The sequence below is a fragment of the Podarcis muralis genome, chromosome Z (assembly GCF_964188315.1).
Source record: "Podarcis muralis chromosome Z, rPodMur119.hap1.1, whole genome shotgun sequence".
NCBI classification, from domain to species: Eukaryota; Metazoa; Chordata; class Lepidosauria; order Squamata; family Lacertidae; genus Podarcis; species Podarcis muralis.
Genome location: NC_135673.1, coordinates 30,418,827 through 30,439,256, shown reverse-complemented (window position 1 = coordinate 30,439,256; position 20,430 = coordinate 30,418,827). Strand labels below are relative to the sequence as shown.

Below are 20,430 nucleotides of genomic sequence, written 5' to 3'. Positions count from 1 at the left end.
CTATGTACTGTTTCATTAGCATTCACCACCACTGTCACAGCATGAAGGGGAAGATGTAGATACAAAGAGAGACACAAGCTGCCCAGGATTATCATGTTACATGAACCCTTTTTATTTTTGCATGGCAAATGGTTCAGAGAAGCATGAACACAGCTCGCTTGAAGTTTCCCTCTGCCTAGATCACACACCTAGAAAGAAAGATCACACCATTTGCAGCTGTCTTGGAAGCTAAGATGACAGGTGTGCATCAATAATAATTCAAGGGATGCAGCAGCACCATAAAATAATTGGGGGGTGGGCAGAAGTGGCAAGTGCGTTTCTGAGGCAGTGGATCGTTTTGTCCCACTGTTTCTGAAATAAATGGAGAGGTTCACATTCATGTTCCCATCCTTAACCTGTTTCATTGCAGGTAAGTCCTGATGATTTAGATCGTATTATATTTTGGGTAAGTCAGTGGTACAGTTTGTAAATTTTAAGATACTAAGCCTGCAGCAAGGGATTGGGGGGGGGGGAGCGGGATTTGATCTGGTTCACATTTAAAGGTGATCCTACCTAATTTGCACTTCCTAAAGCAATACATGAAGTATAACACAGCAATCCTGTGTTTTATGCAGTTCTCCAGCCAAGTAATATTTCCAAATACCTATACAGTAGGGGAAAGTGTGCAATAAAATTTTATTTAATTATCTCGGTTTCTCATTTCCGCAATCTTGAATTCAGCTCTCCACATTTCCATGTCAGGAACAACAACAACAAAAATTAAGTAATCATCAAAATTCAGTAAAATTTTCGTTTGAATTTTTCCTAAGTTGTATGCAATCTTCCCTAATATACAGGTTTTTTTAAAGTATTCAATATACATTGCCTAGTGCAGGCATGGCCAAACTTAGCCCTCCAACTGTTTTGGGACTACAATTCCCATCATCCCTGACCACTGGTCCTGTTAGCTAGGGATGATGGGAGTTGTAGTCCCAAAACAGCAGAAGGGCCAAGTTTGCCCATGCCTGGCCTAGTGTAACTCACTGTCTATGTTATTTTCAGTAATGTATTATTTTATATGGACACTTTCCCCTAATATATGCATTTTTGTAGATATTGGTTGGTTGGAGAACTCGACTGCAAAATTCAGCAAAGTTTGAATTTTGAAGGATGGCTATTTTGGTTCAAGCATTGTTTTGGAAAGTGTGGATTAGTAAGGTCTGCCTTTAAATGTGACCTGGAAAAAATTTACCACACACCCCTAGCTCTTCCTAACCTAGCATAGCCATAAATATACTTACCGGTATATGTCACAGGTAGCTGCTAGAGAAGAGCTGGAAACCAGATGCTGCACCACAGAGTCAGAGGTGAGGAACCAAGGCAGGATTCACATCAAAATGCTCCAAAGCCAGATAAGCCACAACTGCCCAGACCCCAACCCAAACAGGGCCATAGCTCAGTGGTTCAGCATCTACTTTCCATACAGAATGTCCCAGCTTCAGGCCCTCGTATCTCCAGCTGGGCTTGCTGAGACCCTTACCTGAAAAGCCTGGAGCGCTGCTGCCAGTTAGTGCACGCAACACTTAGCTACATGGACCAATGGACTGATTCAGTATAAGGCAGCTTCCTATGTTCCTATAGCCCTTGGTCTACAAGTGCCCAATGGCAACCTATGGCGAGAGAAACCAGTCTTAGAATTACTTCACTGCCCTAAAAGATGTTCCATAGCACAGCTCACCATAATGGGCTGAGGGTTTCTGGTTCTTAACCCAGTAGCTCCTGAGAGGCTTAGGTAATTTAGGTCTTCTCAATACCAATTTTACTCTTCCTCTGCCTCATTACTTTTGATGCTCATACCTGTAACCAGCATAACTTCTTTCCTTCCTTGTTGCTATCTGCATCAGACAGACAACAGAGTGTTCTTCCCCAAACTTTGCTTCCCAGTTGTTGTTGGGCTCCAGTCCCCATCATGCCCAGAACAGCCAATGGTGGATCTTGGAGTCCAGCAACAACTAGGAACCCAAGCTTGGAAAAGGCTACAATGGGGACTGGTTCTCAGCATTCAAAGCAACCCAGTCCCCTTTTTAGAATTATCTCTGAACCAATGAACTCAATACAAAGCAGTAAAATGGAAGTGGGGAGCCTGTACTCCTCTGATGTTGCAAAGTCCACTTTCCATCATCCCTAGTCAGCAAGGCCAATGGTCAGAGTTGATGGGAACTGAGAGTCCAACAAGATCTGGGGGGGGGGGGGCATCACGTTGCAAATAAGATCCTTGAAGTCGGGCAATGAATAACTAGGTGCTAGACAACCCCTTTTAACATAACACCTGCACAGAGTGTAACAAGAGCTTTTAAGACATGCCATCCAAAGCTGTCCCTGCATTAGGGCTAAAAAATGAGTCCTTCCATCTCTCTCTCTCTCTAACTCTCCCCTCCCAATTCAAAACTGTCCCTTTAACACATCACTCCTAATTAGATGATTACTGCTTGGAAGGGCAGGAGATAAGTCATTTGCATAATTTAATCATAAAGAGAAGTTAAAGATACAGATTTTGCTGTTCGTTTGTACAATTATCTTCCCCAGCCCAGAGGCGGGCAGGTGGGGGGGGGGAGGAAGAGAAGAGATAAAAGGGGAGGGGGAGATATTAATGTGATTAAACAGCATTTCTGCAAAACAGGCAAGTGTGTGTCCTGTATTAAAAACAGAGCTAGGGGCAAATGAAAGATTAATTTCAGAAGACAATCAATTTTATTCTACATGACTGTAATAAATAACAGCTCATCTGCAGACAAGTCATTAGGCCTTGGGTGGGTACATGTGTCACAAAGTCTAAATGACACACAAGGCTTGATATTCCACCCAAAGAGCATGTGGAATAAACAGTCCTCCAGCTGGCATTTCAACATAGACATTTAGAGGGCTTCTGAGAAATGGCAGCAAGAGCCAGATTAAGCAATACGGGAAGGACTCTATAGGAAACAGCACCTCAGCCAACGCATTACCTGCTCCTGTGTGTTACTTATCCCATTTCATATTTCATCCATTGACATCAAACTAACACAATGATATGAAGTCTATATGAAGTTGCCATCAATATGCAGGTATTTATTCTTCTGAATCTGGCAGTGTTGGAGGAAGTAATGGGCTGGATGAGAACTGATAAACTGAGTCTTAATGCAGATAAATGGAAGGCATTCTGGGTTGGTGGGTCTTGGGGACACTGAGAAGACATCCTGTTGCTGATGTGGCTGAACTTTCCTTGAAGGAACTAGTGTGTAGCTTGGGGGCACTCCTTGATTCAGCATGGTCACAAGGAGGCCTATGTGGAGGATTCAAAAGCCATTTGTATACCATTAGAGCATGGGTAGGCAAACTAAGGCCCGGGGGCCGGATCCAGCCCAATCGCCTTCTAAATCTGGCCTGTGGACGGTCCAGGAATCCGCGTGTTTTTACATGAGTAGAATGTGTGCTTTTATTTAAAATGCATCTCTGGGTTATTTGTGGGGCATAGGAATTCGTTCATTATTATTTTTCAAAATTAGTCCAGTCCCCCAAAAGGTCTGAGGGACAATGGACCGGCCCCCTTGCAAGGGAAAATTATGTTCTGGTAACCTTCTGATTAGACTACTGTAATGTGTTCTATATGGGGCTACCCTTGAAGAATATCCAGAAGCTGCAGCTAGTGAAAAGTGCTGCCACCAGAGTTCTGAGTGGTTCACCAAGTCAAAATAATATAGTACAAATTCTGAAGAGAATAAGACATGAAACACAATCCTAAACATATTGACTCAATAATAACCTCCATTGAGTTCCAGTGGTGCTTAGTAACCAGTAAGTGAGGTTAGGGTTGTAGGATGAAGTTTATTTCCATACATCTGATGCGACAGCGAACTAATTTACAAAACTACACCTGTCGTCACCAGAAAGTAGAGAGGGTGGCCGTCTGTATGCTACATCATCTGCGATATTGCATGTATCATACAATCAATGTATTGTGTTTTATATCCAAACAGAAACAGCTGCATTAAAAAAAGAGAGAACATGCCAAGTCTGGGATTGTCGCGGGTTTTACAATAAGTAAAGGCGGCAACCTTCCCTAACAACAACTAAATTGCCTGGGGTCTCAGAGAGAAAGCTTCATGCCATAACAGTTATAACTGTTAATCCAATACACCTTTTATACAAACCAATAAATACACGAGTGGAAAAACAGCACAGATGTTCATCCCTAATGCAATCTCCATTCAATTTCCTAAGTGCGGTCCCTCTGTGCAAACTAGCTTAGCGTTATGTTTAGCTTGCAAATTCTTTTAATAAATAATGAATGCAATAAAACCAGTAGATCAATGGCAGGCTTGAGAAATCATAAAGGGGTTGAGGGGAGGGAAAAAAGGAGAAGCCTTTTGTGTTTGAGCTGTTACCGATTTAAAAAAGAAAAGAAAACTTTAATCCACAGGCAGATCAATATTACTCTTTTCCTTTTTAACCCAGTGCATAAATAGCGTGTTGTCTCTAACTGCAGTTTAAATGCTGTTACCAGAGATCAGCCACGAGGAACCCGATATGATCACTGAACACAACAGTAATTGAACATTTTGTAAAGCTTTAAACGTTTGCGAAACTACATTAGAACTACTGATAAGGAGCAGAAATTATATATATATATATATTCTCCTAAAAGGAAAAGAAATGTTGCATGGACATAAGAACTGCCGTTATGCTGTCAATTTAATTCTTTGGATTTTTATTGAGAATTCATAGAGCTAGATCAAGAACATGGGTCTGGTGCAACACACTGCAACAAGGAAAACAGGCTTAGAAGGTCAAAATAGCATACAGACATAAGAAACGTAATCTCCTTACTCTCACTTACAGCAGAGAGACGACAGAGAAGTTCATATGAAAAAGGACATATACAAGGGATGCTATATCGCTAGGTCATTAATTACATGGATATAAAAAGGCACACACTGGAACCTTTCAGGGAGAGACCTAATGCCTTTAGCTGTGGTTATTAATATTTCTAATTCTCCAGCTGTAGAATTGGTGGGAAAAAGTTTCTCCCTGCACTCTGCTGCCTTTCAGAAGCGTGCGTTAACCGGTGGCCGCGGAGAGCAAAACCGCATTGCCCCTAGGGATGTCTCTAATATATCAAGCAGAATAAATCTGTAATCACTGAGAACCATTACATGCTAGACTAGCTGTTGCACTTAGTAATTCATGTCTAATCAAAACACTCTTTTTAAAAAAAATTAAAATAAAAATTGCCCTGCACATACATAGCAAAGAATGCGCCCAGCTGCACCGCTGGAGCTTCTTTTCAGAGCACTAAGAATTTGTGGCTTTTCCAATCAGGTCTGTTCTTTCTTCACAACTTGTTGCGTTCTCATCACAGGGACAAGTTGTTGCTGAAACTGAGATTTTGAGGTCAATAGCACACAAAAAAAGCAAAAAAAACCACACAACAACTGAATGAGGTGTAGCGAAGGATTCCTACAGGATATATAAAGGGGCTTAATGAATGGGAAAGAGAACGCCTTTGGCTGCGGGCCTGTAAACAGTTAAGCTGCATGAGCCCCATTAACTTCAGCGGGATTTAAGCTGCTTCATTGCATGCAGAACTGCAGACATAAGGTTGTATCTGCCTATGTCCAACTCAGAGCAGACCCATTGAAATTAATGGGTCTGGGTTAGGCATGCACATTGATTTCAATGGGTCTACTCTACATAGGACTAGCATTAGTGGCAACCCTTTGTTTGGAACATCAAGAAGAACTTTACATTTGCTCGGGTGAAAACGCAGGTGAAGGCACAAGGCAAAAAAACCTCCTCTTTACAAGTGTCCTTACACCAGTTATTCCATTTAATATATATTGCAGGTTTAAGCAGTTGAGGACGGGGTTTGTTTGCTTTTTTAATAAAAGCTTGCATCAGGAGTAATGACTCCTATCTGAAGTAAAGGGCTCCGATAAAAGAAACATCTACTCAAATCTGAAAGAGAGATGGAAAACTTCAACAGATGTAAGGAGGAGGAGGACTTTGAAAGTCTCAGCAAAGGAAAAAATGCAAACACATCGCAGCAATATCATCTATGACCATATGACTATTTTAAATGCCACTGGTTCAATGATGATAAAGGAATTCCATTAGAAGATGTTGTCAAGGTTTGAACATTAAACTAAGCTATAGTTGTTTAGCCAAAGCATGGCTTAACCAGAGTTAGTTTTCTGGAAACAAACCGCAACAGTTTTTTGTTGGCTCATAAACCACGGCTTGTTTAACTGTGGTTTGGTGTTATGTCCAAGCCTAGCAGCCTCACTCAACCATAGTTCATTGGGCCAGCCAACTCCAAATGCTCATCAAGCTATGGAAGAGAAGCAGGAAAGTGACCCAGTCTTTGGAGCATGGGTAGGCAAACTAAGGCCCGGGGGCCAGATCCAGCCCAATCGCCTTCTAAATCCGGCCCGTGGACAGTCCGGGAATCAGCATGTTTTTACATGAATAGAATGTGTCCTTTTATTTAAAATGCATCTCTGGGTTATTTGTGGGGCATAGGAATTTGTTCATTCCCCCCCCCCAAAAAAAAATATAGTCCAGCCCTCTACAAGGTCTGAGGGACAGTGGATCAGCCCCCTGCTGAAAAAGTTTGCTGACCCCTGCTTTGGAGCATCTAGCCATAGTTCCTTTGCCTGTAAGACGGCTCACAGTTTGCTGAACAACCTAGAGTTTTAAATCAGACATTGCCAACCTGGTGCCCTCCATATTTTTTTGGATTACAATCCCCACCATACTCAGCCAGCGTGGCTAAGTGTTGGGTGAAAGTGCAACCAGTAGTTATTGGATTCCATGTTAATTACAAATTTAATTCAGCATGTTTGTTTTACTTCTACTGTGTTTAATAAACAAACCTACAAGTGCTTTCGAAACTGTCAGACTGCCTTAATATCACATTTGAAATCAGCACCCATTTGTTGTTCCTAATAAACTTATTTTAAATATAAAATTTGCCATAGAAAAATAAAGCACTAGAATTTTTTCCCTCCCACATCATTTGGCAGGGCACTAAGGGCATGATCCAGCCAACTATGAACACTTTTTAAGCCCCATCAATTTCAGTAGGAGATGGACTGAAGTGCATGCCTAATCCCCCCTTGAAATTAACGGGATTTAAAAGTGTTCAACTATGGCTGAATAACATTCTAAAACCCTTAACGCAGACAGAAACAGATCCCATACAAAGTACTAGTTCCTCATATGTCAGTCATAAGGGTTGTGGGGGTGGCAGGGGGTCCGAAGAGGCCATTAAAATATTATAAGCCAGGTAATAAATTGAATTTAGTACGCTAGGGTGAAATGCTACAGTGCAATAACCAAGATATCTTTCCTTTTCCACCAGCATGTTTAGAATTTAAAATAGCATGCTCTGTTAAAAAAGCAGCAGCCGTCAGGGTACTTTACGCAACTTTATGATCTGTGATCCCAAGTGCTACTTCTGTACGAAAAGTTACCAGAATGTGCCAGTCAACAAATGTTCATTCATTTCCAACCAAGGTATTGGTGCGTGTGTGAGACCGTTTTAAATTAGTGTAAAATTGATGGATTCAAGAGAAGCAACCTAAGAAATGTCAAGTCCAACTGAATTAACCCCCACCTCCAAAATGAGAAAAGCCCACCCTCAGCCACGGCAACAAAAGCAATCAATTTAGTTCTGTTTTCAAACATTTTCATTTTCAACATACTTAATCTTATATTACTTATCCTGGTCATACTTTTTTTTTTCCTCCTCCTTTTCCTTTTGCAATGAAATATTAATGTTGAGAAAATGGTTACGCTATTAAAAGACCTTGTGCTATATTTAGATACATATATTGATTTCTGCCATTGTGCAATAATTAATCATTCAGAAATAAATTCTTACAAATTTAACCCTGACTTGCTGGCTAATCAAGAGGTTAATTCCCCTTCTTCACCCACCCTCCAGAATCATCTTACGCCACAGTTAAGTTTATGGCTTTACTTATGGTTTCGTCCTCTTCCTAAAAATACTGTTTTGGGGTTTTCTGGAGGAAAAATTGTGAGTTTTTTTCCCCATTAGAAAACCTGGAGAGAGGGAGGGAGGGAGGGGGAGAGAGGTTACCGCCACTTTAAAAGCTTCAATCTCTTTGACATTGCTGGCAGTGTATGGGAACATTAATGCATCTGTCACGATAACAAGCTAAGAATAACATCTAGACATCAAACCGAGCAGAGAATCCATCTGAAGTGATTCATTCAGATCCGTCTCGTTGATTTATTAAACACAGGGCAACATCTGCAGCCTCACAGAGCTGCTTGGCAAAATTAATGCAAGATCAATTCAAATGGAGGGGGGGGAGCGAAAAAGAGATAAATCAAAACACAATTTGCATTCAGTTCCACAATCAGGCTTATTGGGTGCAAATGCTCAATTTCCCTTGCCAGAGCCAATGAGTTTTAAAAGTGTGCGCGTTCTGATCCCTACATCTTTTCAGAATTGTCGGATTTGAAGTGACGCTGAAGAGTTCTTCTGCAGGTTGAGATGGTGAAAAGGAGAAAAAGAGATGCGGGGAGAGGGGAAAACGCTTCCAAAGACCTTTTGAATATGTGGCGAGAACATCATTAATGCCTAATTATTTTGCTTTGGCTCCAGGAGCACAGAATGCCGTATTTTGGGGAGGGGGAAGAGAGAGGAGGTGGTAGGGAGAGTTTGTGAAGAAATTGCTTCCATAAAAACTCAAACATCTAATGGAAACGTACGAACATTTCCCGTTCAGGGGGGAAAGCATTTCATCTGCAGCTGGAGAAATCTAGAGCTCTCAGAAATTACAAGATTTGTTTTAAATCACTGTTCCTTCAAATTAGATTTCTTTATCAATGAGCCAGTAAGATATTCAGTGTGCTGAAGGCAAACAAATGCCAAAACTGTTCTGAAATGCACACACTGAAGCACATTAAATCTCTGGAGATATATATATATAGAGAGAGAGAGAGAGAAACAGTTTTATAAAGTATTGATAATTTCTCATAAGAGAATTGGGGGGGGGCTCTTTCTCCATGTCTCTAGACACGTAGGCTGCAATCCTAAACATATTTACTAGGAAGTAAATCTTATTAATTTCAGTGAGAATTGGTGAATAAGCTTATACATATGCTGGTAAAATAATGCTACTAACTATGCAAAGCATTTCTATAGTGTATATTCAGGGTTCAAGATGTTTCACACACATTGATTCCAATATACGTGTAATATGGTGCTCAAATTTGGGGGAAAAGGCAGAACAAAACTAATCGTGTTGTCTTTTATACTGGCCCTTTTTGCTACTGTATTTCAAATGCTACGGAGGGAGAATAATATGGCTAGTACAGAGAAGTTTCCCGGGATGTATTAAGCATCAGCTTTCCTTCTCATAATTTGACCACCACTGTAAGGCCTTTCAGTATTAATATTCCCATCTTACAAATGGTAAGAGGTGGAGAGTAAGAGGACAGTGGTTTCCTAAAGCCACAAGGCTAATTTGCGGCAGGTTAAAGAATTGAACTGAAGGCTCACTTCTTAGCCACTGCATTACATGACCCCAAGACTGCCACCCCCAAATTCACATCCGTGCCCAAACCAGCAAAATTAACACTTTCCACATACAGCTTGGAGCAAGTTTAAATCCCTGCTGACAATTTATGTAGGGAGAAGCATGCAATTTATTTAAGTGAGCATTGACAAACAATGTTTGCATTGAAATCTATAGAGTGGCGCATAAGTCCTGGAATTATAACTCTGACATTGTTTTTCTCATAAAAAAAAACCCCAGCAACTTTACTGGACTCCTTTTAACAGACCCTACAACTAGGAACAGATAGAATAAAGTGTGTACAGGCCATATTCAGGGGAGTTTCTTGGTGTTTGTTTTTAACAATGCTTCCCCGTTATTTGGAGGGTAAAAGAGCGAAAGGTTTAACATTTACAACGTTCTTTGTAAAACTTGTTAGCTAATTTACAGTCTCTATTCTACCAATCACCCTTCTTTGCTTATGTGAGAAAAGTTTCTTCTAACACTGATTCTAAAATTCAGGCTGCAAGTAAGAAACTTCTTGCAGTGCGATCCTATACATATCTACTCAGAACTCAATGGGGCTGACTTCTAATTAAGCATGTACAATATATTTCAGCCGAACACATGACCTTACCCACCTTGCCATTGGTGATAAGAGGTGAGAATAATAAACAACATGCTGACTGGTGGGATTTGAGACAACTCTAGAAATACATGCACAAAATTATATTCCTGCCATCTCCAAAAGCTGCATGTGCTCACACAAATATATGGGTACATAAGCAGATTATCATTGTCTGAAATCCTAACACATAAGCAGCACCTTATTCTGAGTCAGACCACTGGTCCATCTAGCTCAATACTTCCAACACAGACTGGCACCAGATCCCAGCAGGCGAGAGTCTCTCGTCATCTTACCTGGAGACACTGGGTGTAGAACCTGGAACCTTCTGCAAAGCAGATGCTCTAGCACTGAGCTGCGGCCTTTCCCCAACGTTAAATTATAGCAGTGTATGTTTTCAGCAGGACTTCCATGGAACACTCAAGATCTGAGTGCATGAGATGCTTGCTATAGTTTGTCACAAATTCAGTAGCTGAGTTCCACTTTAAAAATCAAAGAGACACATAAGGAAACATTTCTCCCTTGGCTTAGCTTAAGGTACTCCTGTTTAATATTTCATCCTGCTGCACGAAAAGGATGTGAAACTTCAAAACAGCTTTTCAAACCCCCACTGAAGCTGACATTATATCAGGGCAATCTGAAGTGGCTGTAACTTTTTTTGTTGTGGTGGTGACTGGTGAGCGAAACAGCCCATAACTTGACTTGTGCAATGACTGAGCAATATTTTTGAAGAATGCATACAGGAAAAAATTATCCCACCTGCTCAGTAATATCATCTTGACAACCTTCCAGGTGCAGGCACTGAATTAGTGTAGGTGACCCTGCAAGAGGAAACTGTTGTATTCATCTTATATGTGTGGATCTAACTCAGAAATGTTGACATAAGAGAAAATTGTAGTACATATGATCCACACATGTAATGACACAGATCTGCAATCAAAATCTGAAGTAGATTTGTTTTGATGGATGGATTCATTTGATCTGGTGGCTGAGTCAAAACTGAAAACAAGTATCTCACAGGATGATTAATATAAAAATGCAGTAATTCATTTCCAGCAAGATTGAGAATTGCTATCAGAACAACTTGATCAGAGAGTTGAAATTAAGCAGAAAGCAGAAACCATTAGAAATAATAGCTACAAGGGCCACTGAGTTAGCTGTAGGAGCAGACTTGAAAAAATCTAACTGGCAAAACACACATAACAGTTTTGAGTTTTTCCTGTTTCACTTTGGGAGGCAGCAACTGTTTTCCCCTATCTCTGTATTCCCTATCTGCTGCGCAAATAGCTCTCCCATATTCACATTTTATGTTTCTCCATGCTTCCAAGCCTTTTGCTGTCAGGCTGCCCCATCAGATTTATCCATTATTACACCCGATTTCATAACTCCCCTCCAGCAGCTTTTGGCAATGGCTTAAAGAGCCCATCTCCCACTCAGTGCCAACTGGACCCAAGAATGTCAAAAGACGTTTGTTAAGAACTTTGCAATTCCCACTGGATTTTTTGCAGTTATGTTGTCAGCAAAATGTGCTGCCCTGTTAACGAAGGGCAGTGGTCAACTAGCATGGTGCCGGACACAAAATTAAGAACCAGGAACCGGGTCTTAAGCAGGCAGGACAGTAAATCTACTGGTAGACCTTCTAATTTATATTGGACCTGCAAAGATTCCTGTCTCTTAATTGTTTAGCAAGGACAGCAACAAAAAAACTTTTCCCCCTTCTCCCGAAAAAGTACTGTGAAATGAAGGAAGGAAGGAAGGTAGGAGTAACTCAGAGTGAACCAAAAGCTCCCTTGAATTCCGTACTTAAAAGAAAACCCTGGGCTCAGAATTGTTTTATTTCAAAGTGCTTGTATGCTGCACTTGACTACAGTTGGGAGATTTCAGAATTCTAGTAAAACACCAAGAAAGTCCTGCAAGCCTGAAGTCTGCATCCCTCAATCTAAAGAACTACCCAGGAATTTGAGCCAACCTGCGAAATTTTAAACTCTTTATTCTTGAAACAGACCCCCTGCCCGCCCGCCCGCCATATCACAAATTGATTTGAGAGTCACCAAGCAGTTTGTATTTGGCATGGGAGACCACCTTTGGGTGAGTAGATCAGATCATGATTTTGAGTTACTTAGTGTGTAAGTAGATTTCACCTGCTAAATAAAAGCTAGACATTTTATATGCAATGTTCTCCATTTGTTTGAACCTCAGACTTTGCATATAGTCATATAATCAACCCCGAAGTAGAATTTGTTCCGTCACATACGCACCTAAATTACTGAATAGATACGGATGTGAGCAAGAGTTAAGGGCTCTGTGCAGCTCTAGAATTTTACCTGTTGCCAAACCGACAATTAACATGTGATGATCAAGAGCCTAGTCTTGCAGAAATTATCAGTTTCTAAGGGAGTAGGACACTTCCCCAGCAAGTGCAGAACGTGTTTTATCCAAGTCCCACTTTTGTACGTAAGATCAGCACTTTCCTATAGTAACATGTAACCAACCACCAGGCTCCTATTGCGGACAAAAAAGTTGCACAACATTTACCTCACAATGAGTCACAATAGACCTAATCAAACTGCCATGTGGTTTTTTCAACTAACACATGCTTTATTTGCTCATGTGCAAATGTTATAATAGGTTTTTAATGCAGGTCCTTCCCTACAGAAGAAGATGGGAGTGGGGAGGAATCTAATAAAAATTATTTAATAGTTTCAGGTTTTAGGATCCAATGCAAGCTTTTATTTATTTATTTTCATCATAGAGTCCTGAAGATTCTTGCTTACATTGCATGCATTTCTTTATCAATTAATAATGGAATTAACCACCCTAAAATTTGAAGAAGCTTCTTCAGTTTCCTGGACCTGAGCTGCTTTTAAACAGTTCCAAAGGAGACGACAGAACAGACCCTCCTAACTCACTGGGCTAACTAGCTCATGATACTGCTCCAGAATTATGCTAAGCAACAGTTAGTCTATAAACTCTCCTTCAGTTCTTAGGTTCCTATCTCACAATGCTCTCTTGTGAATTTCCCCCCACTTCATTTGCTGCACTAATGAACTGCTTCAGCATCACAAGTTATGTTCACAACCTCTAGCAAGATCCTAGCAAGGTAAAGTTTCACAGAAAATAATATCTAACAGGGAACTTTCTTCATCTTCAGAGGAAGATGAAGTATGTGTGTGCTGTTTTGATGCAAAGAAGTACCGTATATCCTTTCATGCACGTTAAAACTATTGCAAAAATGATTGCCAAACAATTGCAAAAGAAAAAGAAAGAAATTTATTACTACACATTTGAAAAACGCAGTTCTCTCCTTTTAACATTCTCCACAACTGTGAACCTTGTTATTCTCTGGACAAGGATACCAGATACATGAACATCTCAACCCCGTATATTCTATCACTATTAGGAAAAGTTTGGACACACTTCTTTGCATAATGTAATTCAGCCACAATCTCCTTTGGGCAAAGAGCAACCTAATGAGGACAGAAGATTTAGGGTCAATGAGATTTAGGGTCAGTGATTTGAAGAGACCATATGGGGGTCTACACCAGGCAGAGCTGGTCCAATAAGACTTTCACTGACAGGGAAGAAGCACCCACAAATTTCAGATTCTGGACTGACAAACTTTGCGCCATGTTTGGAATCTTACAACACAGAGAAATTGGTGCAATTTTTTGGGTGGGGGGGATGAATACAAAGAGAGACTCCCTAGCCTGCCAGACCATTTCACCTACTGCACCAAGGGTACATGACAGCAGACACCAAGGTGCCCCCAGGGCTTTTAGTTGCTTATACCCCAATAATGCTACCTGGCAGGGCAGGCGTTCAAACCACACACTATACAAAACTAAGAAAAATGTGGCAGAAGGAAAAAGAACGATCCATGTTGAATTTATCCTGAAATGATGAACAGGATAAAGGAGATAGGGAGGGGGACCCTCCCCACTGACAAAAACTTGTCAGGAAAAACAAAATGAAGCCAGGAAGCATCTCACAGCTCCTGCAGCTACTTTTCCTAAAACTCAGCTGCAGGTATGCTCACCTGCTGGTTCGTTTAAGCTGAAACCCTAAATACACATGTTCCTAATATAACATGCTAATTATTGCATCATAAGGGCTGCAATCAGATAACCACTTACCTGGGAACAAGACCTATTGAATTCAATGGGATTCACGCCTGACTGCACTGTTAGGCTGTGATCTTATGCACACTCTATCTGAATGCAAGTCCCATTGAGCTGAATGGGAGCTACTTCTGGGTAGACACAAATAGGGTTTCATTATCAAAAGCAAGAGGCTGGCCCTCAATGTTGAAAACTTTACCACTTTTTAGAGATATAAAAGTTGCATTCCTTTCGTTTGAACGTACTTCCTGGTAAGCGCATCCTAAATCCCCTACTCCTAACGCTATTTGCTTGGGGAAACAAAATCTGCTTGTCCCAATCAAAATAGCTTACTTTCAAGGAAGCTAAGTTTTAAACAACCACTCTTTAAATGCCCGCAGTTGGAAGTACTGTAAAGCTTGCTGAAATCAACAAGATATTCCTCTAAGTGCACCCAGTGATGTTCAAAGAACTATATTGCTGATGCTAAGTATTTCCTCTCGGAAAATTTTTCTACCCTTGGAGAATTTTCCTACCAAAGTGCGTAATATTGATCACCAGGCAAATATAAAACCCGTCATTTATATACAGGTACTAGGATACTACCCACAGAACCAGTGTCCAACATAATGTGTGAATTGGCCATACATCCCAGTGTTTCCCACTCAGTTGCAGGTAAGATAACAGCACCCAGCACGGGGCACCTGTGATAAATGCATTTGTCTGAACACCTACTAAGCATTAGATGTACTGGGTCAAATCTGACCAATTTTGATAAGCAGTACTCCTGACTAAGATTGTCTACAGTTGCAACCTAATTCACTCCTAAATAAGTTTGCTTACAGCTGCAGCTTGTTCGCTTCCACGCAAACAAGCCCCACTTAGGATTTCTGTGAGCCTAATGTCCAAGTAGGTCTGCTCAAATCTACCCCAAATCATCAGTGATGAGGAGCACATGCTTCCCTACCAACTCCTATCACTTACAATGTGGTTAAACTTTCAGAAGTTTGCTTAAGGTTCCAACCCACCCTCCACCCCCGGCCCACTGATTTTAATTGCAACTCCTCAGGCAAGTCCCTTCCAAAGCGTTTTAAAATAACTCCCTCATTCCCTTCCAAATAAACTTTTTTCTTTCTTAATCAAAACCCAAGCAAGTTGCACTTCACAAAGACCTGTTTGCATCTCTCACATCAGTGGTTCCTTACTCCCTCATTTTCCTGTTACAAGCAAATTGGACAGGGCTTAAAACTTTTTTGCGCACACGTGGGATATTCAAAACACAATTCTCTTCTTGACCTGCCCTAGGACTTTGCAATTAGATGGATGTCGGATTTATACAGAACTGTGATCTGATGCAAGGGGGGGGGGCAGCGTACCCTACTTTTTAAAGGAAGCATCACAGAAACCTAACGGGATTTGTTCCCAAATAAAAAAGCGGGTGATTTTAAAAAGAAAAAGAAGCACGCAACATCCATTCAGCTTCAGGAAGACAACGAGCTAAGCACTTGGGATACTTTCGATGTCCTACTCATACACGGAAAGGGGCGCTTCCCTCAAACGGACCCGGTTTTTGCAGGGAAGGGAGCCGCGGCAGGAGGGACTCGGACCTCTCTGCTCCTCACTACGGTCGGGACCCCGGTGGAGGGGGAGGCCTGAACCGCCATATCCTATGTCGCCCCCCCCCCCAAAAAAATACACCCCTCACAGGCACAAACCCACGCACGCACGCACGCGCTCTTTCTCTCTCTCTCACCTGGCATTGGTGCAGTCGTTGTACAAAGTTTCGAAGTCCTTCCGCGTGATGAGTTTGCAGCGGTTGACGCCGGGCTGGATGGCGCCCAGCCCGCGCAGGATACGCACTTGCTCCACGGTGCACACCACGGGCGCGATGTCCAGCCTCTTGAGTTTGGTGTAGACGGTGTGCAGCCCTCCGACCAGGTGCTTGAGGAAGAGGTCGAAGACCTGCGGCAGGCAAATCAGCTCCTGCCCGTCCACCAGGAATGAAGCCACCTTCACCCCGTGCAGGTCGACCATCTTGCACTCGTTCCCGCCGCCGCCGCCGCCGCCACCACCTCCTGCTCCAGCTCCGCTGCCCGGCACGCCAGTGGCGGCGTTGGCGGTGCTGGCGATGAAGCTGTGGATGAGGCTGCTCGTCAGGCGCGGGGACTCCGACGGGCTGGAGGGATAGAGCGCGTCCGCCCGGAACAAGCCCCCAGCGCTAGCGGCGGTGCTGGCGCTGCCGGTGCCGCCGCTGCCCCCGCTGCCGCCGCCGCCGCTCGAAGTTGCCGGGATAATCGGGGGAGAAGACACGGCCATGCTTTCTACTCCGCCCCGGGCGCCTGGATCATCGGCGGCGGCGGCAGCGGCGCCGGCAGCTACAGTATCCAACCTTGCCGGCTCCACTTTTCCACCCGAAACTGTTTGCAACACTCGGGGAAACGGAGGAGACGGAGACGCGGAGCGAGAGAGGAGAGAAAGGGGAAGAAGTGGGGGAGAGGGGAGGGAAAAAACACCCCGCGCGCACTCCCACGACCCAGCCGCTCGCGGAGTCGCCTCCCACTTCCCAGCGAAGGGGCGGAGGAGGAGCGCGGAGCGGCAGCGGCCGGCGGCCAATGCGACGCGTCGGGGTCTCAGCCTGGCCGCCAGCCACTGGCTAAGGGTGGAGAGGGAGGCGAGGCGGGGCGGGGCGGGGCCCTCTCTCCCTTGCCCCCGAGCGTTGGGTACCTGTGAATGGAGCGCCGGGACGCATCAAGAGGAGGGTACCGTTCCCACCCAGCTGCGGGAGGAGGGAAAGGGAAAGTGGAAGAGAGTTTGCGACCCGAGGTTGCGTTTTTTTGGAAAAGGGCTGAGCGTTCTAGCTGCGGGAGTGAGGTGGGGCGAGGGTAAACCTTTTATGACTTAGAGAAAGAGAAAACCGCGGCGAGAGATGGGGCGGGGGGGGGGCAGGAAAGAAAGTTAAAACTTGAGGTGTGGTGGCGGGGAAGTTTGCGCGCTCCCCCGACCAAAGGCACAGGTGACTGGGAAATAAAGCCGCGAGCGCGCTTGAATTTTCAACTGGATTTCTGAGCCAAGTGCGCAACAGCTGCAGCCTGATCCTGCGAGGGCGACCCCCCGCCGAGGATCTCGCTCAGTGGGCATCCGACTGAGAGATGCGAGATACGGAGAGCTGCCGCCTCGTGCACGCTTAACCTAGGAGTTAACTTTCTGAGTACTCACTCAGCGCACAACTGCTACAATTCTGAAATCCTGTGCCACGTTTACCGGGGACAAAGCACCCTCGAACACAATATGTATACTGTATACACCTATACATTTATTGCATTTATTATTACATTTATTTATTATTTATTACCTACCACCCAAGCCTACATACATACATAGAATCATAGAGTTAGAAGGGACCCTGAGAATCATCTAGTCCACCCCCGCCCCCGCAATGCATGAATATGCAGTTCCATATAGGGATCAAACCTGCAGCCTGGGCGTTATCCGTACGATGCCCTAGCCAACTGAACCATCCAGAAGATGTGGTTCACTAGTGGTCTCCCATCCTGACCAGACCCAGACTTACTTGGCTTTATTAAGGTAGTAGCCTCAAACCATACCCTGGAACCAGGACTTGCATTTGAGTAAACATGAGCAAGATTGTGCTGTAAGTAAATAGGTTGGACTTTTTTTTCATTATGTTAATCCCAAAACCACACTATCAAACTACATTTATTAAGACCAACCGAAATATTGCCAAATCATTAGCAATATTTTTTAGTTCACTAGAACTCTTTGTTTAGCTCAGATGAAGGGAATCTTTGTCCCTCCAGATGTTGCTGAACTACAACTCCCATTATCCCTGTATAGCATTTGCTGTGTTAACTGCGTGAAGCAGATGGGAGTTGTAGTTCAGGAAACAGCAGGAGTGCGGGTGCACTGGTGAATTTACCACTCTATGAAGGAAGGAATGGGGCAGAAATTTGATACAGTACTCATATACAAGCAAATCTTTCAAATTCACAGTTTCCAAAACAGTATGTGAACCAAAATCCAAACTTATATAAATGTAGCAATGCAGATTTCCAATCAACCAACTTTTACCCAAAATGCACATATTTGGGGAAAGTGTGCATAAAAATGAAGATACTAGTGAAAATAACACTCCAAATGCATTATGTTTTGGGAAATTGCTTGCAAAAAGTGTACATTAGGGAGAACAGCATACAAAAATGTGTTTTTAGGGAGGAATCAGCACTAAAAATGCTAATGAGTTTTCATAAGGGTTTTAATAATATAGTAATAGTAATTGCTGCAGAAATGTGGAGAACAGAATGTAAAATGAGAAATGGATAAAACTGAAACTGTCAGATCCTGCTACTCCTGTTCCTCCCTAGCCCCTTTTAAGATTACTCTGCCCTTGCACCTACTAGACCTCCCACCTTCAGTGCAATGTACCCCTGGGTTTAGGATTCCAAAGCTACATTGCAGCCATTCTATCATTCATCTTCACAATAACACACCAAGGGAGGTCATTGTGACACCCCCATTTCCCAAGAGAGAAAGAGAGAGAACAAAAGCTGAGAGATAGTGAGTTCAAACATTCCGAAGAATTCCTGGCCAGCCAAAGGATTTTGTCCCTCTTCTTATGTTCCATCCACTTTTAAGGTTTGTATCTTCAGCTGCAAACAACAAAAACAAAAACATGCAAAGGTCTTTGAGCAGGAAATATAAATCTGATTTATAGGTTTTGCATTGTTGTTGTTTTCCTTCCTTTCCTCCCTTTCAAGGAATTTTTGCTTGCAGATTAATGAGACTATCAAATTCCACTCTCTGGGATTTACCCCCCTCCCCAGCTTTGGACTGTAATGCCTTCCATAGGCTAAATATATTTCTAAATAAGGCTGAGTTTTTGCAAGGCCAGATGAAGTCTTGCGCATCACCCCCCCCCCAACTCCCTCCCACCCTGCATGTTAGAGTGGCATGCAGCAATATAAAATCATAAAGGCTGTAGTAAAAAACAGTACCCTTGAGAAGCGACTATCCATGGAGAAGGGAACTGCACTTACTCTAAGGAAAGGCTCAAGGTTTGTGAATTAATACCAGGCGATGGCCCAGCTCACCTGAGCATGGAAGAGCTGACTACATTAGTCTGCAGGATTATTTCCCATAATTTCTCAGGGTAAAACAAAGATGCTCCAACATATGACCCAGTTTTAATATATTGGCAGCTTTAAAAATACTCTGACTCTTTCGTGTATTGACTGTGTTGACAGGTAAGGATGAGCCAAGCAATCAGAGATCATGGTTTGCTGTCCTTTACAAGGACACAATAAGAGTGCATTTCTGGTGGGTTTATACTGGACCATCCACACCTCATTCTGCTTTGTTAGTTGCCCTGCGATGCTTCCCCAATGTTATTGCATTATTGTCACCTGGAGGGACACTCTTGCACCAGCAAAAAAAAGGACATACACCTGGAACATCTGCCGTATGAAAAGTTACAGGATTTCAGCAGAAATGCACCAGTTGGAAATGAAGCTATAGGTCTGCCATGAACCCTGAAATGTTCCTGCCCTGAAAGCATGAACAGTGTTGAAAGCAGGATCGTGTACAACCGCTCCAGTTGCAGTCATGATCATGGGCACAAATCATCATGAATGCACAATAAAAAGGATTGGGCCCCTGGCTCCAGGTGCCATCTTAATTCCCCCAGATTATGCATCACTTTGGACTCTTGAGAGAAGTGAAAATGTTGGTTAAAAATACTGCTGCCCCATTGCCACCAGGTAAGTCTGTCAGCGCTCACTGATGGAGAAGGGGGCACATTGTTCAGGGGCTCCTCAAACCTGTACCCAGACCTACCTATCACAATATAGAATTCAGGGGAAGGGGAACTTGTGGTTCTCCTGATGTTGTTGGACTACAGCTCCCATCATCCCTGATGTTGTTGGACTACAGCTCCCATCATCCCTGACCATTGGTCATGCTGGCTGGGCCTAAAGAGAGGTGGAATCTAACAGCATCTTGGGGTGCCACAAGTTCAGATCAGTGGCCCATCTAGTGCAGCATCCTGTTCTCACAGTGGCTTATCAGGCTTAATTAGGCATGCAAGCCAGAGTTCTCCCACCACACCTCTAGTCCACACTGATTCACAGTAGCTCTTAGGGTTTCAGAT

General features: G+C 43.1%; 1 protein-coding gene across 6 annotated transcripts in view; it reads right to left on the bottom strand.

Annotated features, from left to right (window-relative positions):
• DACH2 (dachshund family transcription factor 2) overlaps window positions 1-16,870 on the bottom strand; it is a 305,329-nt gene extending 288,459 nt beyond the window's left edge. Inside the window, exon 1 of one of the 6 annotated variants that reach the window (XM_077922615.1) lies at window positions 16,021-16,870. In XM_077922615.1, coding sequence (XP_077778741.1) covers window positions 16,021-16,583 — 563 coding nt within the window. In that variant the 5' untranslated portion in view covers window positions 16,584-16,870. The remainder of the gene's footprint in view (window positions 1-16,020) is intronic. The other 5 variants (XM_028715836.2, XM_077922614.1, XM_028715840.2 and 2 more) reach the window with 5 other exon arrangements.
• Window positions 16,871-20,430: the final 3,560 nt, after the last annotated feature.